General features: G+C 37.1%; 1 protein-coding gene across 2 annotated transcripts in view; it reads left to right on the top strand.

The window, feature by feature from the left end:
- The window catches only part of LOC130728725 (uncharacterized), a 58,353-nt gene that overhangs the window by 29,798 nt on the left and 15,457 nt on the right, over positions 1-13,098 (top strand). For both annotated transcript variants that reach the window (XM_057580273.1, XM_057580274.1), the window contains exons 4-5: positions 9,327-9,413; positions 9,555-9,635. In XM_057580273.1, the coding sequence (XP_057436256.1) occupies positions 9,327-9,413; positions 9,555-9,635 (168 nt within the window). The remainder of the gene's footprint in view (positions 1-9,326; positions 9,414-9,554; positions 9,636-13,098) is intronic.

Consider the following 13,098-nt stretch of genomic DNA (forward strand, 5'->3'; position numbering starts at 1 on the left):
TACATCAGGGAGGAGCAGAGTGATCGGATCAAGAACAACCGCCCGAATGCAGCGGTTCCAGGGCAGAAACAGCAGTTTGAGACGAAGAAGGGAGCGGTTGCGGATCAATATTCGAAGGGATGGACCGAACGTGGCAACGCAGGGTATAACAATCGTAACCGTTATGACGGACGATTTGAGAATCGTTTTAATTTAAAAAATCGTGCTCAACCGTATGGAGTGCGTGGGCCAGGACATTCGATGACGTGGACTCGGAACCAAAATGATCGTGCAGTTCTATTGGCGGTTAATTTGACCGAAGCTTTGCACACGTGTCTGGAGGCGAATGTTATTCGTTTTCCGCGACAGCCAAAGCCGTCAACGGGTTATGTGGATAAGAAGAGGTGTGTGAGTATCACAGGATTTCAGGACACAATACTGATGACTGTTTTACTTTGAAGAAGGAGATTGATAAATTGATAAAGGCTGGGTATATGAAGCAGCTTGAAGGGCGAAGCAATTCAGATGAAGCAGGAACTTCAATAAGACGAACCGAAGATGGAAAAGAGATTGAGGAAGATGGTCAAGATAGGCAGTCAGATGGAAAAGCAAAGGGGCGAATTCATTCTATTTTTGGTGGATTTCGTGGCGGAGGAATGACTAACTCAGCTCGTAAGAGGTACGTTCATTCTATTAATGCTGTTTACTCTAACGATTGGGGAAGTTGGGCAACCAATCAACCCGATATAACGTTTACTGTGCGAGATTTTGAGGGAGTACAACCTCACGAAGACGATCCAATTGTTGTAATGCTGAGGATTGCGGATTATGAAATTGAGAGGGTACTTTTGGATCAAGGAAGTTCAGCGGATTTGATTTATGGTGACGCTTTTGAAAAGTTGGGGCTCAGTGAATCTGATTTATTGCCTTATGATGGTTCTTTAGTGGGTTTTTCTGGAGAAAAAGTATTTGTTCGAGGATATGTGGAATTGAAGACTGTTTTTGGAGAAGGGAAGAGTGCGGAGGCATTTGCTATTAAGTTTTTGGTAATAAAGTGTACTTCACCGTACAATGTACTTATTGGGAGGCCATCACTAAACAGACTGGGGGCGATCATTTCTACAAGACATTTAACGGCGAAGTATCCATTGAGCAAATGAGGAGTTGGAATTTTAAAGGCTGATCAAATGGTTGCTCGAAAGTGTTATTCAGAAAGCTTCAAGCAGTATGGGCACATGGGTAAGAAGGCAGTGAAAGAGGGGCATCGGGTCTATGAGGTGGATTTAGAACAGTCATAAATTATTTTGGATCCTCGAGAGGGATTTAGTGAGCACAAGATGAAATCAGAAGAGGAAACTAAGGCGATCCAGATTGGGGAGCGAAACTTGAAAGTTGGTGTCAATTTAACTACAAGTCAGGAAAACATATTAGTAAAGTTATTGTCTGAGAATATGGATTTGTTTGCATGGAGTGCAAGGGATTTACCAGGAATCGATCCGGAATTTATATGTCACAAATTGGCTTTAAATCCCGAGGCGAAACCTATTGTTCAGTTTAAAAGAAAGATGGGCGAAGAAAAGGCAGAAGCTGTGAAGGTGGAAACAAATAAGTTACTGGAAGCTGGATTTATTAGGGAGGTAAAGTATCCAACCTGGTTGGCGAATGTTGTTATGGTGAAGAAGGCTAATGGAAAGTGGCGAATGTGCACGGATTATACAGATTTGAACAAACACTGTCCTAAGGATTCTTATCCTTTTACCAAATATTGATAAGCTTGTTGATAGGGCATCAGGGTTCGGAATGCTTAGCCTCATGGATGCATATTCAGGGTATCACCAGATAAGAATGTACCAGCCCGATGAGGAGAAGACAGCTTTTATGACAAATCAGGCAAATTATTGTTATCAGACTATGCCGTTTGGGTTGAAGAATGCGGGAGCAACATATCAAAGGTTGATGGACAAGGTGTTTGACAAGCAGGTGGGGCGGAACATGGAGATTTATGTAGACGACATGGTGGTCAAGTCAGAGGAAATGATGGCACATTGTTCTGATCTCGAAGAAGCTTTTGGCGAATTAAGAAAGCATAACATGAGACTTAATCCAGAAAAGTGTTCGTTTGGAATTCAAAGTGGAAAGTTTTTGGGTTTCATGATCACTAGGAGAGGAATTGAGGCGAATCCTGATAAGTGCAAGGCGATACTTGATATGCAGAGCCCAGCTTCAGTTAAAGATGTGCAGAAATTAACAGGAAGAATAGCGGCTTTGTCCAGGTTTCTTCCGTGTTCTGGGGAAAAATCAGCACCATTTTTTCAATGCTTAAGGAAGAACAAAACTTTTCATTGGACTGAAGAATGTGAGAAGGCGTTCCAAAGTTTGAAGGATCATTTATCCAGGCCACCAATTTTAGCCAAACCAGTTCCAGGTATTTCATTATCAATGTTTATTTCCATTTCTGATAATGCAGTTAGTTCAGTTTTGTTGCAAGAAAGTAAAGATGATGTGAGGATCATATATTTTGTGAGTCATGCTCTTCAAGGAGCTGAAGTTAGATATCAAAAAATTGAAAAGGCTGCGTTAGCTTTAATCATCTCCGCCAGGAAATTAAGACCTTATTTTCAAGGCTTTCCAATTGTGGTAAAAACAGATTTGTCACTTCGTCAAGTTTTGCAAAAGCCTGATCTGGCTGGAAGAATGGTTTCCTAGGCTGTTGAGTTGTCGGAATTTGAAATCACGTTTGATAAGAAAGGTCTGGTTAAAGCACAGGTACTGATGGATTTTGTCAATGAAATGTCTTCCTGTGAGAAAAATATGGAAGTTGGTGAATGGAGTTTGTCTGTAGATGGTTCGTCTAACGTCAAGGGCAGTGGAGCTGGAATCATTTTAGAAGGGCCAGGTGGCGTGACAGTTGAGCAGTCACTCAAGTTTGACTTTAAAGCAAGCAATAATCAGGCAGAGTATGAAGCTATAATTGCAGGGCTGAAGTTGGCGATCGAGATGGGAGTCAAGAGCATAATAATTAAAACAGATTCTCAGATAGTTTCCAGACAAATTCAAGGTGAATATCAGGCGAGCTGGCTAAGTATTTATTGAAAGCTCAAGGATTGATAAAGCAGATAGGCATAGTGCAGGTCAATTATGTTCCGCGCGAGGAGAATACTAGGGCAGATATTCTGTCAAAGTTAGCAAGCACCAAGAAGCCGGGAAACAATAAATCAGTCATCCAGGAAGTTTTAAGCAGCCCAAGTATCGAAGAAGATGAGACAATGATGGTGTTAACTTTAGCGGATTCAGATTGGATAGGGCGTATCAAGAAGTGTTTGGAGGCAGAAGGTTCTGATGTGCTGACATTTTCTAAGGATCAAATTCGCGAGGCAAGTCGTTACACATTGTTAGGCGGTCAATTGTACAGAAGAGGGATTGGAATACCTTTATTGAGATGTGTTTCCAAGGATGAGGCGGAAAGAATCATGTTTGAGGTTCACGAAGGTGTGTGTGCAAGTCATGTTGGGGGAAGATCTTTGGCGGCGAAAGTGCTCAGAGCAGGGTTCTATTGGCCAACTTTACGAGGGGATTGTATGGAGTATGTGAAGAAGTGTGGTAAGTGTCAAATTTATGCAGATTTACATAAGGCGCCGCCTGAGACTCTTAGCTCAATAAGTTCATCGTGGCCATTTGCAATGTGGGGAGTAGATATTCTGGGACCGTTCACTCCGGCAGGTTCTCAGATCAGGTTTATTTTGGTTGCGGTAGACTATTTTACTAAGTGGATTGAGGCGGAATCAATGGCGAAAATAACGGCAGAAAAAGTCAAAAAGTTTTATTGGAGAAAGTTGGTTTGCAGATTTGGCGTTCCAGCAACTATCGTCTCAGACAATGGGACACAGTTTACAAGCAGGAGTGTGAAGGATTTTTGTGCAGGAATGGGAATTGAGATGCGTTTCGCCTCAGTTGAGCACCCTCAGACAAATGGACAAGTGGAGTCAGCGAATAAGGTCATTCTCAATGGAATTAGAAAGCGTCTAGGCGAAGCTAAAGGATTATGGGCTGAAGAGTTGATCACAGTCATTTGGGCGTACAATACAACTCCTCAATCGACTACTGGCGAATCACCTTTTAAGTTGACTTACGGGGTAGATGCAATGATACCAGCAGAATTGCAGGATGTAAATTTCAGGGTGGCAACTTATGATGAAGAGCAGAACGACATGAACAGAGTGGTTGATCTCAATTTGGCAGAGGAAACGCAGGCAGAGGTTCGTTTAAGGCAAGCGATGGTAAAACAGAGGTCGGAAAGGCGATACAACTCTAGAGTGGTTCCGAGGCAAATGAAAGTTGGTGATTTGGTTCTGCGTAGGAAGGCAAAGGGGCCTGATGATTCGAAGTTATCACCTAATTGGGAAGGACCTTACAGGATTCTGCGTGAGCTTGGTCAAGGGGCGTATCATTTGGAGGAGTTATCGGGGCGAAGGGTCCCAAGGGCTTGGAATGCACAGCATCTCCGTTATTATTACAGTTGAAGTGCAGGGTGGTTCGTTCGGTTTGTTTGGTTTTGTACAGTTTGTTTCAGTGTATGTTTGTCCAAGACTATGTTTCGTTGTTTCAGTTTGTGTGTGTTGAAGTCTACGTTTGTTGGTTGTATTGTTTAAGACTATGTTTGTTGTGTAAGACTAAATTCGATGCACTCTTTTCTCTACCCCAGGCGGGAGAGTTTTTAACGAGGCATCAATTATTAATGAATAACAGGTATGCACTCTTTTCTCTACCCCAGGCGGGAGAGTTTTTAACGAGGCATAACCTTTTTAAAATGATCAAGGGCTTATCATTTTACTTATTTATTTTACCCATAGCGGAAACTTATCAACTAAGGTCTATCAATTGGGCGACGTCAGACAATTGAGAAAAAAGTAAATCTCTTAAAACAAGAGCATTCGGCCACGAATTCATAAGCACAGTCTTAAATTGGATTTAAGCTTGTCCAAACTAAGCACAAGTCTCCACGCGAGCATACTAATGAAATCAAATATGTTGACTTTGATTTCCATGAGTAACTGTGTCAAAAATGAAAAATTTGACTAAGTTATGTACACAAAGGCCTTATGATTCCAAAGTAGTTGATTAAGTTTAAACTTCACAACATTTGACGAGATTCATTTAAGCATATTTCATTATGTACTGCAAAATGTGGGAATAATGTATTCAACTAAACGACGAGGGCGGATCAAATTTGGTGAAAGGTTAGTAAAAGTTATTCATGTTAAGTTATACTTTGAACTTACTGATTGAAAGGTTAGTAAAGCGCAGTATTATTAATTATATTGATTTGTCTGATTGATCTAGTTGTTATTGGATGAATCCTGTTATTGAGATTGAAGGAATTACTTAATGGTTTCTATGTTAAGTTAAGATGTGATGTCCTCATAGAATAGGAATAGGAACAGAAATATATTAAGTGTTGAAATAATTTAGACAGGAGGCAGAACCATTAGATTTATACAATTTGAGAGTGGATATATAGAAAACACATCATATTAATAGTGCTTGATAAACATTACATAAATACTTAGGATAAACTGTGGAGCTAATTGCTCAACACTTACAGAAATAAAGATAAAACATAGGCAGATTTAACTAACTTAGAAAATAAATAAAAAAAAGACTAAAGGATAATTCATGTAGAACATATGCTTGAACAGGGGTGGAACTAGTGATTTTCTCCTTCGCCTTCGTTGTTGTTGGCGTTCTCATCCTCTTCATTTTTATCTGCTTCTTCTTCCTCTTCTTCTTCTTCTTCTTCTTCATCACCAGTGTCAGGGCTGATCAATTTGCCATCAACAATCCTTGCATAAGGATCGGAACCGGCAAAGTTGATGGAAACTTGAGGATTTAGGAAAAGAATCTGTTCTTTGGCTTTTGCGAATCCAGCTTCAAATTGGTCAAGGACAGAATTCTTCAGTTCAGAAATTTCTGAATGCAACTTAGAATTTTCATTTTTCAATTCAGCATTGGCGGAATTGAGTTGTGTGATTTCTGCCTGAGATTTCACAAGTTCTTCTTCCTTAGCTTTCTGAGCGGTGTTTAAATCTTCAGCATGTTTCTTCAGGCGTTCATTTTCTAGGGCCAAATCTGTGGCTTTTTTCTCATTCACTTTGTTGGCAGAATCCAACAATTTCATTGTGGCTTTCATCTTCAGGATTTCTCTTTCTTTCTCTTCAAGTTGTTTGGCGGCATTAATCCCGTCAAAACCAGCGGTCTCCAGGTCGACCATTTTTGAAATAGCCGTGATTTCCAGTCCTTTTGTCATGATGGCTTGACAAGCTTCCTTTAGTCCAATCCTTTTGATCTTCTCCTGATCCGCCTTGAACACCAAATTGGTTTCCACCAATGCGTTGAAGTCAATCTTTGAATCCCATAGCGAAGTTACCTCTTCAGAGGTAAGTTCTTCGAATTCCTTCAGCACGCTTTTCCATGTCGGAGGCGGAGCGCTTGAAGACCCACCTTGATGCACCAAACGTTGAGGGTTATTCTTCACCATAAATTTTTCCATTGAAGGTTGCGATGCGTCCTTCCCTTTGTTTGGTTCAGGAGTGTCATTCCTCTTCTTTTTCTTTTGAGGACGATTAGATTCCGTGCCTGAGTGACTAGCATCGGCATCAAGTAGAGTCTTCGCCGGGTTCCTTTTTTCTCTTGCAGCCTGTTGTTCACGGCGGAATCGTAGGATATCATCATCAGAAAGGAGAGTCATTTTCGCTGAAACAGAAAAGAAAAGTTAGAAACAGCAAACATTTGAAATACGAAGATACTGAAATTCAAGAGTCTTACCCACATATTCACCCAATCTGTTTTCATAATGGGCATCTAGAAATTCGGTGAGATTCAAGTCAATGCTAGATAGAAAGGTGCAATCCACCATTTCTTCAGGGGTGAGGGAATCATCAGGAAGTTTGATGATAGCCTCATAACGGGCGGTCCAGTAGAAAGGGAACTTTGGGCTTCCATCATTGAAATAAAATACATCCTTGCACTTTTCTGTTTCGTTTAGCCTAAAGAATCTCCCTTTAAACTGTTTGTAGTGGCTTCTAAATAAGGTAAATAGGCCTTTTCCCCTAGCGGCGGCTAGAGAAAGATATTCGCCTTTTATGCTTCTACCACTAGTTTCAAAGAAGTAAAAAAACTTACTGCTAGTGGGTTCGATACCTAACACTTGACACAAAAGTTCGAACGCCCTCAGGTATGCCCAGCTATTACAATGGAGTTGTGTTGGGGCAACATTCAGTAGGGTTAAAACGAAGCAAGTGAAATCTGACAGAGGGAGTTTATATTTTAGGTCAGTAAAAATGTTTTCAAAGAAATAGGTGTGATTTTTGCCGTTAGGGTCAGCAGCCCCAAAACAACAAGGTTCGGTAGGTAAACAGGGGACTATGTCAAGGTACACATCTTGGCCATCAGAGCGAAAAGTGTTTTCAGTAATTAAGTCCATTACAGTTTTAACATTGCAGAATTTAGTGAACCTAGTTTTAACTTTACTAGTGACCCATGTATCAACTGCAATGGAAGAAGTTTTAGAAGCTTTAGAGACTTTACGGGTGCGTTTTGCATCCATTTTGAAAAGAATTCCTGAAATTGTAAAGGATTCAGGATTTATGACATGTAGTGGGGTAAAATTGGAGTTGCAGTTGTGAAGGAGATTAGTTTTTAAGAATGATTTCAGTAAAACAAGAAGATGAAGAGGCAAAGATTTTACATGAAAGGTTTAGTGTAGAATGATGAAAAAATTGTACAAGCAGGTTGAGTGAGAAGTGCTTACCAGGGAAAGGATCTGATGAACTTGGCTAATTTGGGGGAGTTCTGGCAATGTTGGAGAACACTCGCAGGTCAATGCAGGAAACTCTACGAGTACACGAGGTTTGAGAAACTTTTGAAAGAGAAGAGTGAAGTAATTTGTAGTAAAAAATGACTGCTATATATAGAGAAACGGCGGAAGGTGAAGAGATGAGTTAGAAAGGTATGGTTAAAGGCACTTAAGGTAAATGGTGAGCAAACGCGTGGTTTGTGTGAATCCACGCGTTCATTCAAGCCACACATTCAAACTCATTAAGGCGGTGAATCAGCGCGCCATTAAGAGACGACGTTTGGCAAAAAGGTAGCGATTGAATGAAGAGTGACGTCAGTTGGCAGGTGAATGTGTCGTTTCGAGGGAGTCGAGTCTTTTCAGAGAAGGGCTACTCCATGAGTGGATTTTAAATGCATTTCTTAATTAATGTGAGTAGCATAGCTTAGGTAGGCCTTATGCATTACAAGTTTCAAGATATCTGTGTTATATTTGTGATGATTGCAACAGGTACAAAATCCGGAAAGAGATTTGATTTGTGCATAGTGATTGAAGTGATGGGTGAAGTGTCATTTAGACTTCATACGCCACACAGACCGATTTAACTTTGTAATGATTAGCTTAACATTGTTTACATTATGGTTAGCCTTATTTTGTTGGAAGCCTGTGCGCTCATGAATTTATTCACATTGTATATGGGCGAACCAGACGTTGTGGGCCTAAGTAAGACACTATCGTTTTAGTTCTAAAACATCAGTGTCTTGTGGGCCTGTGGACTGATATAGGCGAACCGGGTCATTTATTTTGGGCTTATCACTATCATGTAACAAATGGGCCGGGTAACCCATGGTCCAGCCGGACCAAAACCCAAGTTATAAATAGAAGAGGACTGCCCAAGCGGCAGGGACCCTATCATTTTACGCATTTTTACTTATCTTGTTTACTCGGTGTTCGCTCTCTATTTCGATTAGCCCGCTCAGTGGTTCCATACCGGAACAGCTAGCAAAAAAGAAGGTTAACCTAAACAGTTAGAGCTTGATTCATCTATCGGTGGCATATGATCTGCATCATATCAACATCATATACAATGCTGTTAGAAATGAGAGTTATTTCCAATAACTTCGATGAAAAAATTGTAAGGGGACAAAAAAAGACTGTTAAAATACCTATGATTAAGCTCACTCTTTTGTTTAACTTGCATACTACTGCAAATACCTACGAAAGATATTACAATATCATTTACAATCTTTCAAATATACTACTGCAAGAATCTAGTGACAAATTTTGCAAAATATTTTTGTGATAAAAATCTTTAGAGGATTAATACGCCAATACCTCCCCACCTTTGGAAGACCAAATTAATATTTTACTTTATATTATTTTTTAATGCATTCTGTAATGTTTATTATAATATGTTAGTCATTTCTCCGGTTATAAATTTTTGTTTCTGCTGTAATTTTTTTTTTTGTTGAAGATTAAAAATGATGACTTGCTTTGTTTTTACATGTTGCACTAGTTGAAGATGCTTATCAACCAATTGATTCTAGTATTGGCGGTTCAATTAACCATCAAGATAACGTTGAATCCAATTATTTAGTAGAAGGTATGTATTTTTTTTATGCATTGGAAAACTAACAAAAAGAAACACCAAGTATCTTATACATTTCTCCTATATTGATTTTTATAAAAAAAAATATTGTTGAAGTATAATAACGGTGGCCTTCTTTTTTACATGTTGCACTAGTTGCTCCTGAACTGATTGGTACTAATATTGGCGGTTCAATTAACCATCAAAGTAACGTTGAATTCAACTATTTTGTAAAAGGTACGTATCTAAACTACCAATCAATTGATTATTTTTAATAAGAAAAAATATTTTCCTTCTTACTCACATGCATAGTTTTAAGACTCGGCTCGGACCGGCCGGTCCGACCGGTTCAACCGGGACTCGGTCACCTGATTGGTTCGAGCCACTCAATATATCGGTTAAGCAGTTGAACCGGTGAGAATCGGTTCCTATCGCTCGACTTGGCAGTTAAACCGGTGACTCGCTCGGCCCGGTCGACCCAGAAAGTCCCAAGTTTTTTTTTCAGCCACCATTTATTCCGAAAAAATAAATAAAAAAAGTCCTCACCTGGATGCATATCCTAGGAAACCTTACCACTAGGCTATGCAAGTGTTTTGCAACGTATTTACAATATATTAAATATATAGTAAAACAATTTAAATAAATTATAAAATAACCAAACCCACCAGCACAATCACAAAGGTGATAATTGTTACTGGTGCTATTTATTTTAATATATATTCTATTTGACAATTATTTAAAATAAGTTATTTGTGTATTTTTTATTATGATTAAAGCGGAAGACTTATGATTTTTATAATACTAGTGTTTTTTTACCCGCGCGTTGCACGAGAAATATGTCTATCGTATTTGATACATCAATTGATACTTTGATTATTAAAAATATATTAAACAACAGATGAAATAGAAGAGTCATAAATCTTAAGCAAAGTGGACATAAAGACTGCTCTTCTAAGCCTGATCCATATCAACAGGAACTCGTTTCACATTATTCGTGAATATGAAGACAACATCACAAATCTTAGATATAAGGAATTGCCAACATATTAAACAACAACGCATCCATTGAATTGGCTTAGATCTCCAAATCACAATCTTGGCGGATTTTTTTATTAGTAGAGTATGACCTGCATCACCAAACTTCATTTTCTATAACCAATAAATATGTGTGTATGTCCATGACTCTTGTTTTCTAGCACCGTTATGTTATCAAATCCATTAGTGTGAGTACAAAAACAACACATTCACCAGCCTATACAATGAGTAGTAAATGCTCTATAATTAATGCTATATAATTAATAAGTAACCAAAAATGATTAATCTTTAAGGTTATGTTCTAACAGTCTATTGGAGATTAAGCTTCACATGTTACTGCACCTTCCCCACTTGAAGAATCTCAATCTTCCAAGAAAATTCACTTACAATCATCAATAGAGATGTATCTCATTTGATAGTACACAAAGCCTGCATATAACAATAAAATCCATGAAAATCATTTCCTTAGTTTTGTTTAAATCTCAAGATTTATTCCCTTGATGAGAGTCTTCATTCGAAATTCAAGTAAAAAATATTAGAAGCTGGGTAAAAAAATATAGAATATTAAGCAAAAATTAGTAACAGCATTAGTTAACTTTTAAAACATGTTTTTTTACAACTTTGACTTGTTTAGTCTATTTTCTGTTAACAATCTCATTTATTGCAGCGAAGGGTGCAAACCTTATAATGAAGGGGTTAAAACAAAAAAAATCTAGGTTTAGACTATCATAACCCTTATCACGACACAGTCAGATACTGCAATACAATAAATCATTGGACTAATCATAATAATAATGGGAAAGAAATATTGTAAGAACTAAAATAAAAAAATGTTAGTCCATTAGAAAGTCAGGAGAAAAGCTAAAATTACCTCTTGAAGAGTAGCGCAGATTCAGCAGGTGGAAGCATGCAAGACATTGCTATCATCATTAGAAAATCAAGGGGAAGAGCTCTCATCTTTCTGATGTTTGAAATCAAATCGAATGAGTTTCCAGAGTGAGAGAGTCAAAGTCAGAAGCTAATGTAATTAAATTTGAATTTAAAATCAACAATATTTGGAAACAACAATAACATTATAATTTTCACATGATGGGGAGAGAAGGAAGTGGAAATGTATAATACCATTGTAGATATAGCCTTATACAACCAGCTCTTTGGTATGTTTCTCCTTAAGCTTAGCAGAAAGTTGAGAAACCTCTTAAACTCCACTTGCTTCTTCTTAGCTCGTTGCTCCCTTCTTCATTTCAAATTCCTTTTTCGGCCAAAAAAATTGTTGATTTATTAGCCAATCTAGAAACATAAACTCAAAAAGCATGTAACTTCAACTTTTCACACAAACTTAATTCCAATCCTAATTGAAAAGCTATTAGTCCAGAAACATATCTCTGCTTATATTAGCCAATATAGTGCCAATCACTCCAAGAAAAAAAAGAGTTTGGTACATGATGAGCTTTATAAAAATGTTTAGTATCATCCACATGTTCTAAACTGTACTAATATGCTTTTAGAAAAACCTAAAGATATTTCATGGTAGATAGACAAAATCATCTCTAAAAAGGCATCTTTAATGGGTTCCCACCCATTTGATTGTCTATTTATGTCTATCATATAATATTAATCTAATGTGTCACAAAGTTTGCCCGTATTCAATAGTCAAAGTGATGCTATGCAAAACAAAGATTGATAGAAAGTTAGTCCTAATCTGAATGACTATAGGGGAATAGAATAGAATATTGGCTCAAGCTTCAATAAATAGAATGTATGTAATGAAAACCTTGTCGATAAGAAATTGTAAGTCGGCACATTCCATAACTGTACATGCTTAATCATGAATTTATACTGACCCTTCATGTCCTTCAATGGCCACCCGTGTACTCCTTCCATACATCTTTCACAAATATCTGAAAATTCAAAAGCTCCCCTAATCAGCACAAAAAAACACATCAAGCAAAAACAAACACAGGGGAAAAGCTTTGCAAATAGGTCCAAGAAGAAAATGAAAAAAAAAAATCATATATGACAAACAGAAAACTAAACACCATACCCTAAAAATGCCAAAGTTCAAAGAAGAACACAATCTTGGTTTTGTATGTTTATTTGTTTAAAAATCGGTTTCAAGATTTGTTATGGAAATAAATTTTAGGTGAAGAAAAAATTTATTTTTTTAAAGCATTAAATAATTTTTTTGTTATTTTTATTGAATTTTCGGATTTTTATTTAATTAAGGATTTTATGAGTTTTTATTATGATTTGGTAGTTTTTATTAATTAATTTTTATAGTATTTTAATTGAATTTTTAGTTTTTCATTTAATCTAGGTAAATCATAGACAATTAGGGCAAATATTTTAAAATTTTATGAAAAAGTTTCTTAGATTTAAAATTACATTTAAAAAATCGGTTTCTAGATTTGTTATGGAAATAAATTTTAGGTGAAGAAAAAGTTTATTTTTAGAGTATGAATTAAATTTTATGGTAATTTTATTTAATTTTCGGATTTTTATTTAATTCATAATTTTATGAGTTTTTATTGTGATTTGGTGAATTTTTTATAGTTTTTATTAATTAATTTTTATGGTATTTTTATTGAATTTTTTGGTTTTTTATTTAATCTAGTTAAATTTTAGATAATTAGGGCAAATACTCTAAATTAAAATAAAATATTTC

Source organism: Lotus japonicus, chromosome 1 (assembly GCF_012489685.1).
Source record: "Lotus japonicus ecotype B-129 chromosome 1, LjGifu_v1.2".
Lineage (NCBI taxonomy): Eukaryota > Viridiplantae > Streptophyta > Magnoliopsida > Fabales > Fabaceae > Lotus > Lotus japonicus.